The sequence below is a fragment of the Culex quinquefasciatus genome, chromosome 1 (genome assembly GCF_015732765.1).
Source record: "Culex quinquefasciatus strain JHB chromosome 1, VPISU_Cqui_1.0_pri_paternal, whole genome shotgun sequence".
Taxonomy (NCBI): Eukaryota; Metazoa; Arthropoda; class Insecta; order Diptera; family Culicidae; genus Culex; species Culex quinquefasciatus.
In genome coordinates, this window is record NC_051861.1 from 10,653,644 (window position 1) to 10,674,682 (window position 21,039).

Sequence of the window (21,039 nt, forward strand, 5' to 3'; positions counted from 1 at the left end):
CTTTGGATTGGTAAGCAAAAATGCTAACCACTAGGCCATGACGACTTGGTGAGCTAGGACTGGAATTAGGAATACTGTTACAGAGAGCGAGTTGTGGCGCTATAACCACGGCAAATAGTGTCCAGGGCATTCGTGGTAATACAATGTCCCATCCCAGAGAATCCCGGAGTACCAAACCTTCTTAGCATGGTGCTCCCAACGAATACAACCAAAATTTTCGGAGCGTATGGTGTTGTGTCCCCACGCTTCTTCCTCCTGTCGATTCAGAATTGTGTTGTTGCTCGAACACTCCGTGCTCAAACACAACCCACTTCAAGCGAATCATCTTTGCGGTTAACTTTACGCAGTTGGCCTGGCCGCTTTAACGCTTGTGATGTTTCAATGTATTTCAATGCAATGACGCACTACAAATCTGGAGTTTTTTTTTGAAAAGGACCAATAAACCAAATTTTCAGTTTTTGCTTTTTGGGTGTTTTTTAATACCCCTGACTCAAGGCGGTTCTAAAAACACCCAAAAAGCAAAAACTGGAAATTTGGTTTATTGGTCCTTTTAAAAAAAAACTCCAGAAATGTTAATAAAGCTTTATGACGTTTCGCGTACACACACTAGCGCACCATTTGATTTTGCTGGCCGGACAAAATTTAACCTCAATCTTTTTCGTGTACGTACACACTACATGCGCACGTAGATAACTCTATAAATGACAAGAAGAGTGCTAGGTGTCATCTAACCTAGGGCTGCGCTAGGGTCTGATTAGATTAGATTAGACTTTATGATTTTTAACAGGGACCTGTAGTACCAACAACCAGATCTAATGACACACATTTGGCTAAAAGCGGTTGTGCCGAAACTGAGAAAAACTAGTGCACGTTTTTGTCAAACATATCCTTGTGAAAGCTATATTTTTTTAATGGTACAGATTTCTTCTGGTCCCAGTTCAGACATTTCAATCCACTAGGTATACAGACGAGCAACGTGACAGCCCCTCTGGCAACCCTGCCCGACTCTCATTTTCGCCCATCAACTCGCAGCTCGCCCCGCTCAGTCTCTCGTGGGCAGTTGCAGACGTCGGACGCGTTCTTCACTCGCGGTTGTCATTTCGTTAACCCTTTCTACACAGTCTTTTTATTTTTCTGTTGGTTGTTGGTGGTGTGTTCAACAGTTTGCAGCGGCAAGAAGAAGTGAGTGGTGCACGCACAGGTTCCAACAAAGCAAGCCGGGTGTGTGTGTTTTTTTGCGTTGCGTTGCGTGGTTTCGTTTCCCCTTCCGGCAGTTCTAGAATTGTTTGGTGGAATTTCGCTTCCGCCGGTGATTCCACGGATTGAAAGTGGTTCCCCCCCCACCCAAGCCACGACACGGTGCGAACGAAAAAAAAAGACACGAAGAAAACGCCATTCAGCAGGGTCACTCACACCTTTTTGAGGTGGTTCTTTCTCGTGAGTGTGAGTGAGTGACGTTTCCAGGGCCGGCCAACGGGTTTTGCATATTAGTTACGAGAGTGATTTTTATTTATTTACGAGTCGGTTCGGGCTGCTTTGTAAGGGAAAGAAGGTGTTTGTGTGTGCAAAAATAACTCCAGAAGGAAGGAGAGGAGGAAAAAAAAAACAGGAGAAGAACTCCGAATAGCACCTAACCACTCAATTCTACGTGGATTGCGGTGCGGAACAAGGCAAGTGGGAAGAAAGAAAGACAGAACAACTTTTCTGGATTCTCGACCGGTTTGCTGTCTGGAAGAGGGAAGAGACTTTTTCGGGGTGCGGCCGGCGAGACGCCGCGCAGGAAGCGTTTCCGGTGGTCCGGTTTTTTTTAGGCCCGTCGAGAGTGTGTTTTAGCTTATCTCGATTTGAGGAAGGAATTGAGGAAATTCCTTGCTCAAATTGTTATTAGTTTTGTTTTTGATAATTTAGATAAGTTTTGTGTGACAATCAGAAGAAAAAACTGTTTGTTTGGAATTTCCCCGGAGTCATCGGCTGAACCCGTTACATCAATTTCAGCAACGCTGGTAGCACAGGTGAGTTGTCGTTTTGAACTGTTTTTGCTTGATTGTATTCTGTTTTCCAAAATAAACACCTGTTGCACGTCGCGGATATTCAATTGCCGCAGCGAACGAAACGCGTGGCAAATTCTAGCTGTGCGAGCAGAGAGCATCGACTGCAGCAGATGTTCTTTTGGCAACATACTGGTTCCGGCATAAAAAGGAAATTTAGTCGGAAATTTTCTCAAAATTTCACCTATTTTTGAACATTGAACTGGTCTAGTTGATCAAATTTGCTTGTTTTTCAACTAAATACAAAAATAAACAGTAAGCAGAAGTCTACCTTAAAGACATATTCGCTTCAAAAAGCTCATTTTAAGCTCCAAATCGAGTTTCAGTTTATGTTCCCATGTATTCTCCCAACATGAGAAAGATCACCCTTTTCCGGAGATTGCTTCTGCGCGCGTGTAGGTGGACAGGTTAACAAAGTTGGCCAGCGATTGTGGAGTTGCCGCCACCGCCGGTCGCATCGCGCCGTTTCGAGTGGGCGGCGTAAGACCCTTTCTCCTTCCAGAAAAAAAACATTGCAACGGTGAATCATCCGACGCTTCAGTCTGTCCCCAAATGCCACCTTATCTTGCGAACGTAAGTTTGATCAGTTGCACTGCAAACTGTTCATTAAAGAGCTCGTTTCCGGATGTTCTTACTTGTTTGCAATCGTTCTGAACCATAGCTCTGTAGACCAGCAGTCTGGTTCAGACCACAATAGCGTTACTCATCTTCATTAGTGTCGAATTACAGCTGGAAAAACTGAGTAAAAAAATCAGTCAAATAGCTTCATACCACGGCTTGCCACCATACTGGACATCAACAGAACTACACGTTTCTGGTAGATTTCTTGGCCAACTCGTCCCATGCAGAGAAACGGTGCCTTGCATACCTAATTTCACCGGATATTGTTCCTTTCCCCATGTTCAATCCAGCTTATGGTAGGCAACTCTGACTCATGTTACGTTGAAGCTCGTTTGATTCACCAACCATAGTTTTTACTTCTTTTTTTCGTGCGACGACGACGCACAGCGCATTGCATCACTCGGTGTTCGGAAATTTATCGCCACAAATCTCCGGGGTAAACAGTGACACTGATAAGATAGGACGGGGTTCTTGAAGACCACGGTCTTTGATATGTCGAAACTTTGGTTACCTTTTCGAGGTGACAGGTGGGCCCGTTCGGAATTGACTTTGTTACACTCACACGTCACTCGTTCAAACATTGTTTAATTATGTTTGTTCGTGCGCGCACCTTGATTTCTGTATCACTGGACTGTTATGCTTCCCAGCAGCGATAAGAGCTCAACTGCGCAGTTAGGGTGTTGGAGGTACTTGAAAGTTTTCCTTCGATACTTTAGGTTTAGTGAAAAGTGCTCGATGTGACTCTCGACTCGATTTCAACGAATCGTCGTAGCGGTTAGCTTCACGCAGAGTGGGTCTGGCCAGTGAAAATAAGGGCCATGGTATCGAAAGATTTCCTTGATTACGGGTGATTAGATTGTATTACCGTCTAGATTTTGAAGCAGATGCTTTGGAAGTCGAAATACTGACAAGGTCTTCCTACTGCACTTTGCGAAAGCCTTTAGAATTGTCCACTGAGCAAGAAGAACACAACAACGAACATGGTCACATATCTACCTTAAATACAGGGTTGGCTGCCTAATTTTGCTTAATTGAGAGCAGGGATGGAATAATCGCGAAAAAATCAATTTCGCTTGCGAACTTGCTTCACCCGCGAAAGAGAGAGGAGGCAAATCACGCAAAAGAAAATCGCTCCTGAAATTCTCCAAGAAAATCAATCTGCTGATGATTTTTTGTGAATTTCCTTGTCAGCACCACTCAAAAATATTTATTTCACTTTGTTCACACACATTGTCTATCTACAAAATGTTCCGTCGAATAATCAAGATGATGATTTTTTTAGATTCTTTTTACCGATCTTTCGTGCGCGGGAGAGGAGAGCCATGCTCACTTGGGATTTTTTCTCTTGATAAGCATTTAAAGATTTTCTTTTGATGATGATTATTCCATCGCTGATTGAGAGAGATAGAATTACTTTCAAGTTTAAATGGAAATCAGGAATCAGGGTAATTGTTTTTGAATTTGCGCATTGATTTCTTAGAAAATGTTACTGAAACAACATTGAATTTTCTTCCGAAAATGTTTGTTTGTATTCTTATTAAGAGAATACGTCGAAATAATCTTCATGAAGATATGTTTTTTTTTGTTTGAATGTATTGTTGAGGATTTCTTAAAGAAATTTATTGCTACACTCAAATAATTTTTGAACATCTGCTTACCGGCTTTAAATATTTTTAATATATTTGAGTTTTGAGTAATTTTTCTTTTTTGTTTTTTTTTAACCTTGTTTATTGTTTAGTTTATAAAGGATCCATTAAAATTTTAATCTTTTGAATCATATTTCAAACTATTCTCGAAGTTTTACATTAGGATGTAACAAAAATGATTATTGGGGCTTGTTTCGCTGGCCGTACTGTGTTCAAATCACAATTATGAGCTTAATTGGACTTAACTGATGCTGGCTCTTTGCCTTTAAATTTCAGTCAAATCTATCCCGTAGAAAGATTTTTTTTCTACATTTCAGCATTCTTAGAGAAAAATAAAGGATCAAAACATTCAAATGAAAGCAACAATATTCAAAACTCAAAGTTTCAGAAATTAAAAACATTTTTAAGATCTTAAAAAATTAAAGAGTCAAAATTTCAAAATTCTTAAAATTAAAAATTAAAAACAACCAAGAGCATAAAAAATTATACATTCTCAAAAGCTTAAGTTCTCAAATTCTTAAATTCTTAAATTCTCAAATTCATAAATTTTTAAATTCTCGAATTCTTAAATCCTTAAATCCTTAAATTCTTAAATTCTTAAATTCTTAAATTCTTAAATTCTTAAATTCTTAAATTCTTAAATTCTTAAATTCTTAAATTCTTAAATTCTTAAATTCTTAAATTCTTAAATTCTTAAATTCTTAAATTCTTAAATTCTTAAATTCTTAAATTCTTAAATTCTTAAATTCTTAAATTCTTAAATTCTTAAATTCTTAAATTCTTAAATTCTTAAATTCCTAAATTCTTAAATTCATAAATTCTTAAATTCCTAAATTCTTAAATTCTTAAATTCTTAAATTCTTAAATTCTTAGATTCTTAAATTCCTAAATTCTTAAATTCTTAAATTCTTGAATTCTTAAATTCTTAAATTCTTAAATTCCTAAATTCTTAAATTCATAAATTCTTAAATTCTTAAATTCCTAAATTCTTAAATTCTTAAATTCTTAAATTCTTGAATTCTTGAATTCTTGAATTCTTGAATTCTTAAATTCCTAAATTCTTAAATTCCTAAATTCTTAAATTCTTAAATTCTTAAATTCTTAAATTCTTGAATTCTTAAATCCTTAAATTCTTAAATTCTTAAATTTTTAAATTCTTAAATTCTTAAATTTTTGAATTCTTGAATTCTTGAATTTTTAATTCTTAAATTCCTAAATTCTTAAGTTCTTAAATTCTTAAATTCCTAAATTCTTAAATTCTTAAATTCTTAAATTCTTAAATTCTTAAATTCTTAAATTCTTAAATTCTTAAATTCTTAAATTCTTAAATTCTTAAATTCTTAAATTCTTAAATTCTTAAATTCTTAAATTCTTAAATTCTTAAATTCTTAAATTCTTAAATTCTTAAATTCTTAAATTCTTAAACTCTTAAATTCTTCAATTCTTAAATTCTTAAATTCTTAAATTCTTAAATTCTTAAATTCTTAAATTCTTAAATTCTTAAATTCTTAAATTCTTAAATTCTTAAATTCTTAGATTCTTAAATTCTTAAATTCTTAAATTCTTAAAATCTTAAATTCTTAAATTCTTAAATTCTTAAATTCTTAAATTCTTAAATTCTTAAATTCTTAAATTCTTAAATTCTTAAATTCTTACAATCTTAAATTCTTAAATTCTTAAATTCTTAAATTCTTAAATTCTTAAATTCTTAAATTCTTAAATTCTTAAATTCTTAAATTCTTAAATTCTTAAATTCTTAAATTCTTAAATTCTTAAATTCTTAAATTCTTAAATTCTTAAATTATTAAATTCTTAAATTCTTAAATTTTTAAATTTTTAAATTCTTAAATACTTAAATACTTAAATTCTTTAGAATTAGAAGATCCCTTAATTTCAAAATTCTTTAGTTCTTTAATTCAGTACCTTTTGGAAAAAAACTGCAAAATTCTTAAATTGTTATTGATTATTTTGAAAAGAAAATAATACAAATTTCGTGTTTCGATTTTTCTGAGTGGCGGAAATCATCAAGTACGAACTGCATTAAAAATTTCAAATGCCTAGATTTATAATTTTTTCAATATTTTCAAACTTATATATTTTATGATCTTTTTAATTGTTTTAATTTTAGAATTTAAATTTGATTTGATTTTTTAATATCCAAATTTCTTAATGTTTTAATTTCTATTTAAAATTTCTTTTTTTTTTTGACAAAATGATTGTTATGGCTTCTCCCTCTGGTTCACTTCATCCTAACAAAAAAAAATGTCCATAAAATTTTCGGTGTTTCAAGATTCTGCATTCTGAGATTCGGTCTCATGTGGCAATTTTTTTTTTATTGAATACAACTTTATTTAATCGTCTGTGATTTTTGTGTTTCTTCTGTTGGAGCTCTTGATTTTGTTCCCAATTTTTTTTATTTCATCAAACATGAAACTCTCTTGTATGTTGTCGCGAAATTATTTTTGTTAATATGGCGCGGATTTCGCGCGGATTGAATTTTGGGACGGCGCGGATTTGGTGCGGATTTTTTTTTCGACTTCTCCGTATCAACCCTGTAAATAGAAACGTTTCAAATATGTGCACTGAAAGAGGGATTGCCTCAGTACAGGAATGGTGCGTGCCGGTCAACAGTCTGCAAATAAATCCAGTTCTTTCTTCTCAACGCCATGAAGGTAAAAAAAAAGAGAACCTCCGAAGCAGGCCCACTCAAAACCTTGTGCCTTTCTACCTGTCCAGACCTCAGAGCGACACTTGTAAGGATTTACCGACTTTGGACAAGAAATCCTCAATCCACCGACTGAGCCCCCTATTTGTTGTTGCTTTTTGTGTTTGTTTACAGTTTGTCACACAGGTTCAGTTCGTTTCGTTTGCCCCTTATTTGGGCTCGCAGACCGAGACTGAAGAGTAGGAAGGAAAGAAGCGAAAAAAACTGCATGCATATCATTATTCTCACCCACTCGTTTCTTTTTTTTTGTCGAAATCCACCTCGTTGGGCATGCATGCCAAGTTAACCTTCTCCAGGGAAGTCCCACAAGTGTCCGCGCGTCCACAGTACCACCTATTGGAGGAACAACATTCATTGAACAACACGGTGCGTGCACTTTTTGAATGAACCTCCCCCACCCTCCGCCAGACGCTCTTTGTTAAAATCGCTCCTTTTATGTAACGTCAATCGTGATTTGTTTCGTTAGCGACGTATACCAGCGACATTTGTAAGGTTTCCCCCGTTCTTTAAATCAGTTTGTGCATCGCTGTTAGATTAATTACAAAGAAGTGGTCCGGTCGATTTTCACTGACACCTCGAGATCGGATTTCTTTGGCCAATCAACCGAGACTGGAATGCGAATCGGTTCGATCTCGCGAGAGCAATTTCTCCCGACTACCTTGGATCTTTGAAGTGGATCCAACGACCGGGAACGTCGTGCAAACCGGTGTCTTTCCTACACATGTATCGAACGAACCTGTTGACTACGTGACGGTGGTGTGGTGGTGTGGTGGGCTTGAATATTCACGGGATGATGTCATGCTGCTTTCTTTGCCGCGAATTCGTGCACTCATACACAGCGCCGTGTTAGTCAGATTGTTAATATAAAATGCGTTCCCTCCCAGTCACAGACTCTTAAATAATTCGATGACCTGCATCTAGGCTCGGCCCTGTGAAAATCGCATTTTCCAACACAAGCCAGCGCCATTGTGGAGACGGTGACGACGACCAACGACCTTCAAGTATCGGTTCTGTAGGTGTTCACACACGGTCGTCCCCGACTGACCGGCGTCCAGGGTGGCAACTCTAGTCGGGAATTTGAGAAAAAAAAGCTTGCTTATTTTTATTTAGCTGAAATCCTTTATAAATCAAGAACAATATAATATAAATCAAAAACAGATTTTTTGATTTTTAAGTTTAAAAGTCGAATTTGAGGGTGAGCCCACGATTTTTTTTTCGTTCAAAATTTTTGTGAAAATAGCCTAAGATGTTACGAAAAGACTCACGAAAAATGCAGGATGGAGAGGATTTTTTCAGCACGAGTCGTACATTTATCCAACGAGGTTCACCGAGTTGGATAAATACGACGAGTGCTGAAAAAATCATGTTTTGCAACGAGTTCCATACAACATTTTTTGCAATTCCAAAAAACACACCCTGAGTGAAATTTTATGTCAAATTTTCATGTATTTTGTCAATTAATCGTTTAAATCAAAAAAATGTTGAAAAGTGTTACTTTTCGAAACAAGTGCTGAAAAGTTCAACTTTTCAACACCCATTTGAGTGCTGAAAAGAAGAACTTTTCAGCATTTATTTTGAAAAGTGTTGCTATTCGATTCTATTATTTTTGGTACAGAAAAGTAGGCTATTTCGTCGTTCAAGCATGACAGGAAAAGTAAGTAGTTTCACGACGGAATTGCAAAAAAATACAAAAATAATTTACTGAAATTGTTTTTTTTCAAAAGTGCTCTAAACATCAAAATTTTCAAAATCCGAACACGAGAGTCGATTCTCTAGACAATTTTGACCATTGTCCTTGGTCCAATCCTTGTGAAGTTACATCGGTTTTAAAAATAAAAATGTTGAAAAAATAGGGTTTTTGATGGTTTTTCGTAATTTCTATATGACAGACTTGATTTTTCAGTCTCGAAAATATGTTTACCAGAAAGCTCGTCCAATTTCCCATAAGTTTGCATTTGACCACATTTCAATTGGATGTATTTTTGAAAAAAAAAAAAACAGTTTCAGTAAATTATTTTTGTATTTTTTAAAGTGAGTTGCTCCATCCTGCATTTTTCGTGAGTCTTTTCGTAACATTTTAGGCTATTTTCACAAAAATTTTGAACGAAAAAAAATCGTGGGCTCACCCTCAAATTTTACTTTTAAACTTAAAAATCAAAAAATCTCTTAAAAGTGGAGTGATTTTTTCTTTCAGTGTATTTTTTTCGGAAAGCCCGTCAAATTTCCTACAAGTTTGTCTTTGACCACTTTTTGGTACGATGCAATGGCTTCGAGATACAGCAATATTCAAATTACGGAATTCAAAAATATTTAAATACCTTACGCCCTTCTCAAATGTCATTTTCGAGTGTAACTGGGCCCATATACACAAAAATGGCTTATATATGCCTAGGATAATATGTCTACAAAGTTTCATTGAAATCGTAGAGGGTCGGGTACAACCGATTCCCTATTTGGCATGTAATTGCTCACGTAGACTACAAAAATACAAAATGTCCATAACAAATGTACAAAAAGACACTCGATTTAAGTTTCTTACAGGTAGAGGTGGGAAAACCGCTCTTTTTAGGAGCCGCTCATTAAAAAGAGTCGCACTTTTGAACGGCTCTTTGACTTTTTTTCAAATTTGGATGAAAAGGTTTTTTTTTTAAGAATCGTGTGATTTTATAAGTTTTTTTCACATTGGACTTTAATTGAATATCATCCAAACTTAAATCTAAGATGCTGGAGAAATTGTTTTTAATTTTAAAATTGCGTTTATTTCTGCATGAGTTGACTAATGATGATATTTTATTTGGAGAAAATGTTTTGTGAACTCTTTTCTACATTCTGATTTAATCGATAAAGTCTATAAAAGCTATAGTTTGATCGGACAAAAATCTCTTTTCTCTCTTCAGAAAAGTTGTAGAGCACATTCCAGAGCATCCGAATATGAGTCCGGTTTGGATATAGCATGAAACGTGGATTTTATAAATATCAAATTCCAAAAAAATGGGTTTCTCCATACAAATTTATATGGAAAATTGAATCGCTTTGCGCAAAGTGAGGACTTAACCAATCGGTCCCAAACTTTGGGGAGTTGTTTAGGACTCTAAAAGGAACTGAAAAAGTTCTGTGCTCACTAAATTTGGACAACTTTATTTTTTTCCATACAACCATATTACATCCTAATGAGCAGTTCTCTTCGAAATCGATCTTTTTCTTTGAATTTTAATTTTTGTATTTTTTAATCCGACTGAAACTTTTTTGGTGCCTTCGGTATGCCCAAAGAAGCCATTTTGCATCATTAGTTTGTCCATATAATTTTCCATACAAATTTGGCAGCTGAATCTTTTGAAGGATTTTTTTAATCGATTTGGTGTCTTCGGCAAAGTTGTAGGTATGGATATGGATTACACTGAAAAAAATGATACACGGTAAAAAAAAATTTGGTGATTTTTAATTTAACTTTTTGTCACTAAAATTTGATTTGCAAAAAAAAACACTATTTTTATTTTTTTATAATTTTTTGATATGTTTTAGGGGACATAAAATGCCAACTTTTCAGAAATTTCCAGGTTGTGCAAAAAATCTTTAAGCGAGTTATGAATTTTTCAATCAATACTGATTTTTTTAAAAAATCTAAATATTGGTCGCAAAAATTTTTAACTTAATTTTTCGATGTAAAATCAAATTTGCAATCAAAAAGTACTTCAGTAAAATTTTGATAAAGTGCACCGTTTTCAAGTTAAATCCATTTTTAGGTGACTTATTTGAAAATAATCGCAGTTTTTATTTTTTAAATTAGTGCACATGTTTGCCCACCTTTAAAAAAATACTTTTGAAAAGCTGAGAAAATTCTCTATATTTTGCATTTTTGAACTTTGTTCATACGACCCTTAGTTGCTGAGATATTGCCATGCAAAGGTTTAAAAACAGGAAAATTGATGTTTTCTAAGTCCAACCCAAACAACACACCATTTTCTAATGCTATAATATAAACTATGAAACATTCGTGAAATTTTCCGATCTTTTCGAAAAGAATATTTTCAAAAATTTTAAACCAAGACTATCATTTTAAAAGGGCGTAATATTGAATGTTTGGCCACACCAAATCGATCAAAAAATCCTCCAAAGGTACAGATTTTTGAATTTTCATACATCATTTTTGTATGGAGCTGCCTGCCTGTATGGAAAATTATATGGACAAACTAATGATGCAAAATGGCTTCTTTGGGCATACCGAAGGCACCAAAAAAGTTTCAGTCGGATTAAAAAATACAAAAAAAAAATCGAATGACCGAAATCTGAGAGAACTGCTCAGCTACAAAAAAAAACTTTTTTATGGCATAACTTTAAAAGTACTCCACTAAACAGAATAAAATTTAACAGGGTCTTAGGGGACCCCAAAAGGAACAGAATAAGGCGGATCCGGTCAAAAATCGGTTCAGCCAATTCTGAGATATTCGTGTGGAAAAAAAATCATGTCTACACACATCCCCACAGACATTTGTGATTCTGAGTCGATAGGTATACGTGAAGGTAGGTCTACGAGGTCGAATTAAGAAGTTCATTTTTTGAGTGATTTTATAGCCTTGCCCCAGTGAGGTGAGGAAGGCAAAATGGCCGAAAAAGACTCCAATACCGTAGGAAGGTTTAAAAGCACTGCGGAACTTTTGCAATATTTACCCTTTTTTCTATTCGCCAAAAATGGTTTTACGCAGAACTTTTTAAGAACTTCAATAATTTTCAATAGGGACTCATGGGACCCCAAAAAAGACCTGAATTGCAAGCAGACAACTACGTAGAAACACAGAAATCGGTCGAAAAGTTTCACAATAAAGCGTAGCGCGGCAGTAAGGTTCTGAAATGTTCGGGGAGAATCCAAAAATTCGAATAATAGTTCTGAGTGGCCACCCTGACCGACGCCGCCAGCATTGAAGCAAGACCGACTGTGTGATGTTTGCACGGAATTTGATATCTCGCTGACCCAAGTCGGAGTCGCTGGGAACCAACAATCAAACACTGTTAGTGGTACTAGCAAAAGTGTGGTCACTTTCCGGCGGCGCTATCGCGAACCGAGGGCATTGTTGTGACACCGTCGCCGGGCACACTATTCAAATTACGGAACGGAAGAACAAAACCAGCGTAATTGCTAGTGTTGGCGTGCAATGTTGGTATCACTAATGAGTGTTGTTGCATCGGTGGGTTTGACCTTCAAGAACCGGAAAGGTCTACCAAGAACTTCCATCGCCTGTTGATCAAGTGATCTTTTCTTTGATGCTTGAACCGAGGGGGCAAGATAAAACCCACCAGCAATTACATAACACTTATTCCAGGCGTTTTCTTGTGGAACTAAACCCATCCACGCTTCAACAAGATTGATGTTTCTGAACAACCTGATGTAATGAAAATTCTCTCCACATAAACCATATCTTCTTGAAGGGGGCAATGATCGATCGATCTCCCCTTGATCTCACCCATCAATGTGAAAAATCGCTGCTATTTAACTGATGTTTGTTGTTTTCTCTCTCTCTCTCTCCCTCTCAATATTGCAGATCGACATTTTCGTGCACGGGCAGAAGGTGGCCAATCGATGAACCTCACGCCACCACCGGGCTTCATGACCGCAAGGGAACAACCGCCAGAGCAGAGAACCGAAATCCAGCAGCATCCAAAGTAGCTCAGCAGCAGCCCGTGCAGTGAAGAAATGGTCAAACTTTGATCGAAGCAAAGCGCGGAAAATAAAAGAAGTGAAAAAGAGATATTAGAGTGGAGCCTTTGTGAATGTGAGTGGAGGAGAGGTTGTATGTGTGACGACACACTACTTACCACGCGGCAAGAAGAAGAGATTTAGCAGCGCAGCGCACGAAAGCAAAGCAGGAAGAGAGCAGCTAGAACCCGCGCGTGAACTTGGAGTTGGAGCAGCGAAAGGAACAACAACAACAACAAAAATGTTGAAATTCATACGTGGAAAAGGCCAACAACCTTCGGCCGAGCGGCAGAAGCTCCAGAAGGAACTATTTGCATTCCGGAGGGTAAGTGGCTTTGAGGGGAAAGAAATTGTTCCTCCCCAAAAAAAATTAGACAAGAATCTGTTGCGAAGGGGCATGTTCGGCAAAAGGAAAGATCGTAAAACACACACAAATTGCTTTCTTTAAATGGCACTGAGGGGTGCGCGAGCGAACTCGAAGTTGCTCGTAGGAGTTTAGGCCACAACCAGGTTGGAATGGTTGAGTTGGTAGTTTTTGTTTGGCGAAGGTTTCCCTCCAGTGTTATTGTTTTGGGTTTTCAGTGTGTGGAGAAACATCAGCAGAATGTCGGGTTGGCCTCCAAAAGTTGTATTCTGTGGCAAGTGGTCGTCACACGTCCACGGACCTTCCAGTAGTCTTAAATGGTCACGAAAAAATAGGTCCAATACGTTGGTCACTCATCACAATCGAATGATTTGCATTGACGGATCACTCATTCTTATGAGTTACTCGTCTAAACTGGATTAAAAATTTAGGTAACTCCGAAGGTAACTCATTTTGTTGAAGCACTCATTGCTTGGAACACGAAATTCGTAAAAAGAAGAGACAACAGTTGGTGAGTGCCTCGAAATACTTGTCAAAATTGAGTCCCAATCTACTTGGTCGTAGAGATCCTGATTGGTTAGCAATGTCTTGACACGAGAAGCACAATAGCTTATTTTTTTTGGGTTTTCTTGTGTTAAAAACATAAATTATTTCATAAATTAAAAAATAACTGCTTTTCCGAAGCCAGAAACTCTGTTCTCAATCTTATCTTATCAAAAAAATAAACGCAGAAGTATTACCATCATTACAGCGGCTAGACTTACTGCGTTGCATTAGCCGCATAGAGGATTCTGTGAACGAAATCTACAGAGGAGGAAAGCTGCGTGGACATACCGTACCAAAAGATTCATTTTCATTAGTGTGCCTTGTGTTGGGAAAAGGACAAATGTATTAGTTAAAAAATGAAAAGTAATAAATAAATTTAAATTTTCGCAAATTATTTCGCCATTTTTGACTAAGTATTTTTTTTATTTGGATGAAACTTTGGCCATACATTCCATATGTCAAAAGAAGTAATGTTGCGTCATTTGTTTTTCCATACAAGTCTCCATACAATTTTGCGGGCGTGTCATACAAAATGGGTCCTTAAATATATAAAAATCTGTATCTTGAGATGGGATTTTTTGATCGTTGTAGGTCTATCAATAACTAGTTCCAGATATAAAAATTGGATCTTTACAAAAAAAAATCTAGATTTTTCATTTAAAAAATAATTTCTGAAGGAAGGAGCCATCCCTGAAAACATATTTTTGAAAAGCTAAAAAAAAATCTCTATAGCTTTCTTTCTGAAATTTTCAAAATCAGACAAATAGTTTCTGAGATACATTTTTAAACTACTTTTAATAGAAAGATCAGAAAATTTCACAAAAGTTTCGATTTTTAACATTGAAAATCGTTGCAATAGTTTTCGAGACATCGTCAGTTGAAAATTAAAGGCTAATTTAGGTTACCCAACAAAAAATCCGAAAAATAACATCAATCCGGTGAGAGTCATTTCCAGATTACCAAGTCCGCGCCCCAACCATCTCGGCTATCTCACCGTCTTATTAAGACTTGGTTCTCACCAGATTGATGTTATTTTTGGAGTGTGTGAAATCTTTATTATTTCTTGCGTACATGCTTTTTGTGTACACGTTTTCTCATGCAATATTACATGCTTTTGCCCACAAAGGTGATGTGCATGCTTTTACATGCGATTTTACGCGGATTTTTTTTTGCTGTGTACATTTCGAAAATCTTATTTCAGATTCAAAAGAACCGAGATTGCTTTTCTTTCAAAAAGTATTTTTTAAATGTAAAAAAAAATCAAACCATCCACTTTCACGACCCTCCGGGTCTCTTGTGGTCTCTATTGCAAGTTTTTGCTCGAACCTAGGAGTCCAATGGCTTGAATAGGGAGAGCACCCAAACCTATTTTTACTCCAGGGAACCTTCCACTCCAGGGTTCGAACTGACGACCTTTGGATTGCGAGTCCTACCGCCGCCAGCGATTCCACCGGTTGTTGTTTGTACTTAAAACGTATAGAGACGACTCCTACACTTGAAATTTAACTTAACGGCCTAACAACATTCAAGGCCGGGACCGACGTTTTACTTCCCCATCCGATGGAAGGTTGGAGCAGATGGGAATCGAACACAAGATCTTCCGTCTACTAAGCGGATAACTTAACCATTCGGCCAAGCTTGTTGCCTTTTAAAAATGTAAAACAAAAAACGAAAAGAAATCGAAAAGATTTACCCAAGAGATGCTCAATAACTTGAGAATAGAGAATGTTAAGTACTTTTCGATTGCAAACTTAAATCGGGTTTTTTTAAATTTTTTGTCTGTTTATTCGTCATTTTCATTAAAAAACATTTTTTAAATCGTATCTTCACAATCGGATTTGGCACCATCATGCACTATGATTTTAAAGATATATCTTAAATACCCTAAAACATTTTTTTGCATATTTGAGTGTCGTTGACAGAATCCCTTCATTAAGTTCTATGGACCTAGTGCGTCCATCCTGGGAATTCCCGGGACAATAATCCCGGGATTTTTCCAAAACCGGGAAATCCCGAATCCCGGGAATTTTCATATTTTGTCCCGGGAATTCCCGAAATTGAAAAAAAATCAGGATTTTAAATTTGAAAAAAAAAATATCATCTTAAATTATTTTTCATCAAACACCAGAATCAAAACAATTAGTACACCGATTTCCAAATGTATTGCTCTGAAATAATTAGATAATCAGTAAAATATGTTTTATACAAATAAGTATCATTTTATTTCTAGAAATTTTTATTGAGAACATATGAAATAAATAAAACTCTGGTTTGTCGCTTCTCGTTTTGTAGACATTTTCAAATATTTTTTTCAAGCTTTTCTAGTTATGGCATATTAAAAAAATACTTAGAAGAAATATATTTATAGAACACTTATTTAATTTGAATCATTTGTAGTTTTTTGTTCAAATAAAAAAAATCTTTAGCTATTTTAAAACTGTTGTCCTTGTTTAGATTGAAGTAAAGATTGACACCATTTTTTTTATTATTGAGGTAATTCTATAATTTTAAGCTTTAAAACATATAAAATATTATGAAAACATAGGTTTTATGACTGCTTCAAAAATTTCCCGGGAAATTCAAAAATATTTTTCCCGTTTCCCGGCAAATTTAAAACCCGGGAAAACTGGACGCCCTATTAACGGACCTGTAATTCTCGACCAAAATTTTTTGGTACATTCAGGCAAGTTTCTGCTCATTTCTAGGCATCCCAAGGTTACGTGTGGTGAGTCACCCAAAACCTCTTTTACGCAATTGGACCGACGTTTTACTTCCCCATCCGATAAAAGGCCAGGAGGATAAGGCGGGAATCGAACCCGCACCCCATAGCATCTTAGGGATCGGCAGCCGAAGCCGCTAACCACCGCGCCACGAGGCCCTCGTCTCAATAATGACCAAATTTACTTTGTTCTCTCATTATGTTAAGCTTTTGAAAGTGGCGAATCAAACGTTGAGTCGCTCGTCAAGATTTAAGGATCTCATTGCTAGACTCAAATCATGAGGGAACTCATTAGTGGAATCCTAATAGAGAGCTGACAAGTTGTGGGCCAGAGTCATTAAGGCACAACACTTTTGTAAACAAGAGTATATCCCTCTCACACCTTATGCAAACTGTCATTCGAGTGAAAGGGATACACTATTGTTTAAAAAATGTTGTGCCCTTTTGAAATGTTAGGCTCCAATTAATGTCTGTCGCATGATATCAGGATCTCTAGACTCATGGTGTGTTTTTGCTTCACTGGGTTCTCATCAGTAATTGCGAGAACTCATTTCCGCAGTGAGCATCTCAATGAGTTCCAGAACTCATCGGCTGCACTCGTGATGGGAACGACAAAGCAGTATACTGCACGCAAAAACCAAAAACAAATATCAATCATTATTCATCCTAATGATTCATCGAGCCGGATTCGAGCAGCGATTCATTAGCGTCGCGTCGATATTTTTGATATATTGAACAGTCTGCCTCTCGAGCTGATAACACGCGGGCGGGACGCGCTGTGAAAAACTGAAAGTGACACGGTTTGAGTACAATACCAGTGAGAGCTTCCCGCTTTATCTAAAGCTTTTTATCGATAACTCTGTTTGCTTACACGGACGAACCGTTATCAACTCATTAGAATCACTTTTTTTTTTCTCGAACTTGGGCTTTCTTGAAGAGGAGCGAGACCCATTTCCGATAACAGAAATGAAACAGTATTTTTTTTCACCTGTGCTGTTGTTATCGGATCGAGAGTCGGTATGTCATAAAAATTTGTTGTAGTCAAACAAAGGATGGGTTAGGAGACTCTTTGTTCCCGCTGCTAGCGACATCTTCTGCAGAATAGCAAAAAAAAGCTTTATTTTGACGTAGACTTACGTCTTTGTCGAAGGTACTGGGGTGTCATTCCAAAAAACCCGGGCCGAAGGCCCTGGATTACTGCGTCATCCGTCAAACGCTTATATCTTCCTTCCCTCTAATCGAATCGACACGATTTATGTGCCATTCGATTCGAAAATTATTCAGCAATTTGCTATTAAACTTTCATTGTTGGCAAAATAGTTTAACTATTGAAACAATTGAATGTTTTAAAATGTTTTCAAAATGCACAGATTTTGCAAGCAAAATGAGCGCTTCCCACTCACGGACGGGAATGTCAAGTACCTATTTTGAGGGAAAATCATCCGAGCAACGCGACCGAGTGTCGGTCGCGAAAAAGGAGGGGAAGTAGCGGGCCGAAATCATACATAAGAACGTGCGCCAAAGCCCATTCCATCATTCACGTCTCAGACGTCGGACCGGCAGCAGCAGCAGCAGCAGCAGGAAAGCTCAGCCCAGAGCAGCAGCAGCAGGAGAGAGACCAGAGCAGCAGCAGCAGGAGTGAGGGACCAGAACTGGAAAAGAAGTGCGCATCGCCTTCTCGTCGTCACCGTCAGCCAGTTGCCTCTCGATGGCCGGACCGTTAGGATCTTTCGTGGTTGCTGTGGTTCGGAGGTGCTTCAATCCCATCCCTCGTCCCACCCGGGACGAGGCATCAACAAGATGAGGCGCGCGCCTGCTGCCTTCCGACGAAAAGCCTCTCGTGGGTCAAGCCTAGGTTGTTGTTAAACAATCGGGACATCCAACTAGCTCGTCGCATTCGCGGCGAGCGCTTCTGAAAGATTTACGTCGAATCAAATTCTAGTGTTTTTTTTTTTTTTTTGCCCAATGGGCATTGGGTTAAGTTCACTGCGACCACCTGAGAAGGCTATCTTTTGTGATGTACCCTGGTTACTGTCCATACTACAAATTACTCGTATCCATTGGATCGGAAGACGAGGGGTTATTTTGCAGACATGGTTTATCCCAATCCGGCGCAATACAGTCGATGAATTGTATGACCTTCTTGGGATGGGTGTGGTGCCATACATCGTACGGCGTAAGAAGGTGCGATCCAAAGAACCGCAGCCTTCGAGACACAAGTGCTCCGCAGAAGCAGAGTAGGGGAAAGTGGGGCAAGTGTAACAAGCTAAGGAAATGCTCGTTATAACCCATTAAAAAGTTAAAAAATCTGTCGGATTTTATTATAATCATCTTATTCTAGGTCTTGACTAAGACTTTGTTTAAACAAGTTTTTAAAAAATCCTGTTTTTTAATGTGAAAAATTGATTTTAAAATTTTTGATTTTCCGTACGTTCTACTCAACTAGTGGGGCAAGACGAGCAACCCGTTGGGGCAAGAGGAACAATGCATGAAAAATATGGTAATTTGCTAACAATTGAACTGTTATCACTTAGATACATCAGATTAGAATGTATTTGAATGGTTTCTTCCATTTTTAGATTAAATAATAATATTTTACTAAAAATTTTATCGTTTTTACGAAAAAAAAATACTACTTCGATGATAAATAGTTAATTTTCATAATATCACTATACTTTGTATGTACAATTTTTTTTAACGATTGTTTATCAGTTCTTAAGTACTTTCATGTATTTATTTCCCAATAAAATATGTTCTTGCAGCAATTCGTAATTTTTCCATACTAAAAATCCATATGGTACACTTGCCCCACCTGAACAAGATTTTTAAAAGCTCTCAACAAAAATAACCAAAAGTTAAATCATACTTTGTAATAGTGGCATGTCATTTGTAGGGACACTACTGATCTAGGAAAAATAGCATTTTGATAAAATGAGCCTTAAAACGAACCCTAAGCCTTATTTTGTACTTTCCAAATATTATAAGAAAACAAAGGTTTCGAAAAAAACTTCATTAAATCTTATGCCCCGTGGCGTTTACGTCATTTTGGCGGTTATGTGGTAGTAGAATCAGCTAATTGCATTGCTAGCAACAATTCCTCATACTGGAAATAATCAAAATTGTACAAATTACGGCCGTAGGAGCGATTGTTCCTCTTGCCCCATATGGTCGTCTTGCCCCACCTTCCCCTAAATGTGCCGAGCTTTCCAGCTCAGTTAAACAAAAACGACAGAGGTTGTTAGGCCACCTGCCGATTTTGTGCAGGTGATATCTGGCAGGACAATGTCCTGTTAGAAGCCCTGCGAGTATTCGTAGTTCCCTACGGTTTAAGCCAAGAAGTTTCCTGGCAATTGAATGACTTGGAGTGATAAAAGTTTTAGCTTGTCTCAATCCTCGCATCTCGCCCCAGATTGAAGCGATTTGCAATTGTGAATTCTAGTGTTGAAAGAGTTGCCCTCGTCCCACCCGGGACGAGGCAGCGAGCTAATTTGAATTTAAATTTCAGGAACAAATTTTGGTCTTCGGGGGCGACGGATTGCACAGCTTTCTGAGGCTGCTCTCGCCCCCTCTCCTCCTCCCCCCATTCGGCTCGCTAAAATTCCTTCGTCTCTTTCTTTCCTCTCTTTGCCGTTCGTTCGTCTTCTTCGACGGCCATGCCTCACGATCTTGAGCAGTTAAGTGAGGAACATGATCCAATTTTACTCGAGGCTGATTCGTTTGGGGATATTTGTGCCACAAAAGTTTCAGAAAATGGGATTCAAACATTGTTTGTTGTTGTGTATATTTCGCCAAGTGCAACATACAAACAGAAAATTTCTTTCTTGATCCGGAATTTGTTCTGGTATGTAAAGCAGGACATCCGCATTGTTGTGTCTGGGGATTTTAACATTGATATCCTCAAACCGGAAAATTTGAAATTTGTTGATTTTATGAAAGAGTACCTCAAGCTTGATCTGCTTTCCAATCCTCTACAGACAACGACATTTGGGCACACATGCCTTGACCTTGTTTTTGGTAGAAATGTTCTAACACAGTCACGAAGGTATGTTTCGTATTTTAGTTATCATCGGCCGATTTTGACTTTGGTTGATACACCAGCCTAATCTAAATTTCGCACCACAATCATTTGCAAATACTACACGCTTTCCTAAACAACTTTGTCGGTTTCGCATCCATCAACAACGCCAGCACCTGCAGCATCCACCGCGGCCTATCACCCATCTGGACAGAACATCTCCCGGCTGCAGCCTGATGCCAAGACCGAGCCTTGCGACCAACGCCACCATCCAACTCTAATCGGTCCTTTTTAGGGCCACAAATTTTCTCACGAAAGAGTTCTTCTTGTTCATCATTCCCACCAAACACTACATACAATTTGAAAGAAAACCACCCCGGAATAACGCCCTTAGCTGAATTCCATCTCCCATTCATGATCATATTCCGTAAATCTATTTAAAGAATATAGCTAATTCTTCAAATTAATATATGGAAAACCCACATGTCCACATATCTAAATTTTACGTAAGTCTACGCCATTCCGGTTATGTCTGTGACATAACTACTTTGACTTTTAGCAACAGAACAAAGAATGTTATTTCTGATCATTAACGGCGCCGGCCTTGTCAGTATGCAGACTTGGCAGAGTTCAAGTTGTAATGTCTCGTTTTTTTTTACTTAT

At 37.3% G+C, this 21,039-nt stretch overlaps 1 protein-coding gene across 1 annotated transcript in view; it reads left to right on the forward strand.

Moving 5' to 3' along the window:
• The first annotated feature begins 1,051 nt into the window (after window positions 1-1,051).
• The window catches only part of LOC119767149 (lethal(2) giant larvae protein-like), a 46,409-nt gene continuing 26,421 nt past the window's right edge, over window positions 1,052-21,039 (forward strand). The window contains 3 exon segments of the mRNA XM_038254976.1: window positions 1,052-1,091; window positions 1,909-2,012; window positions 12,578-13,057. Coding sequence (XP_038110904.1) covers window positions 12,974-13,057 — 84 coding nt within the window. The 5' untranslated portion in view covers window positions 1,052-1,091; window positions 1,909-2,012; window positions 12,578-12,973.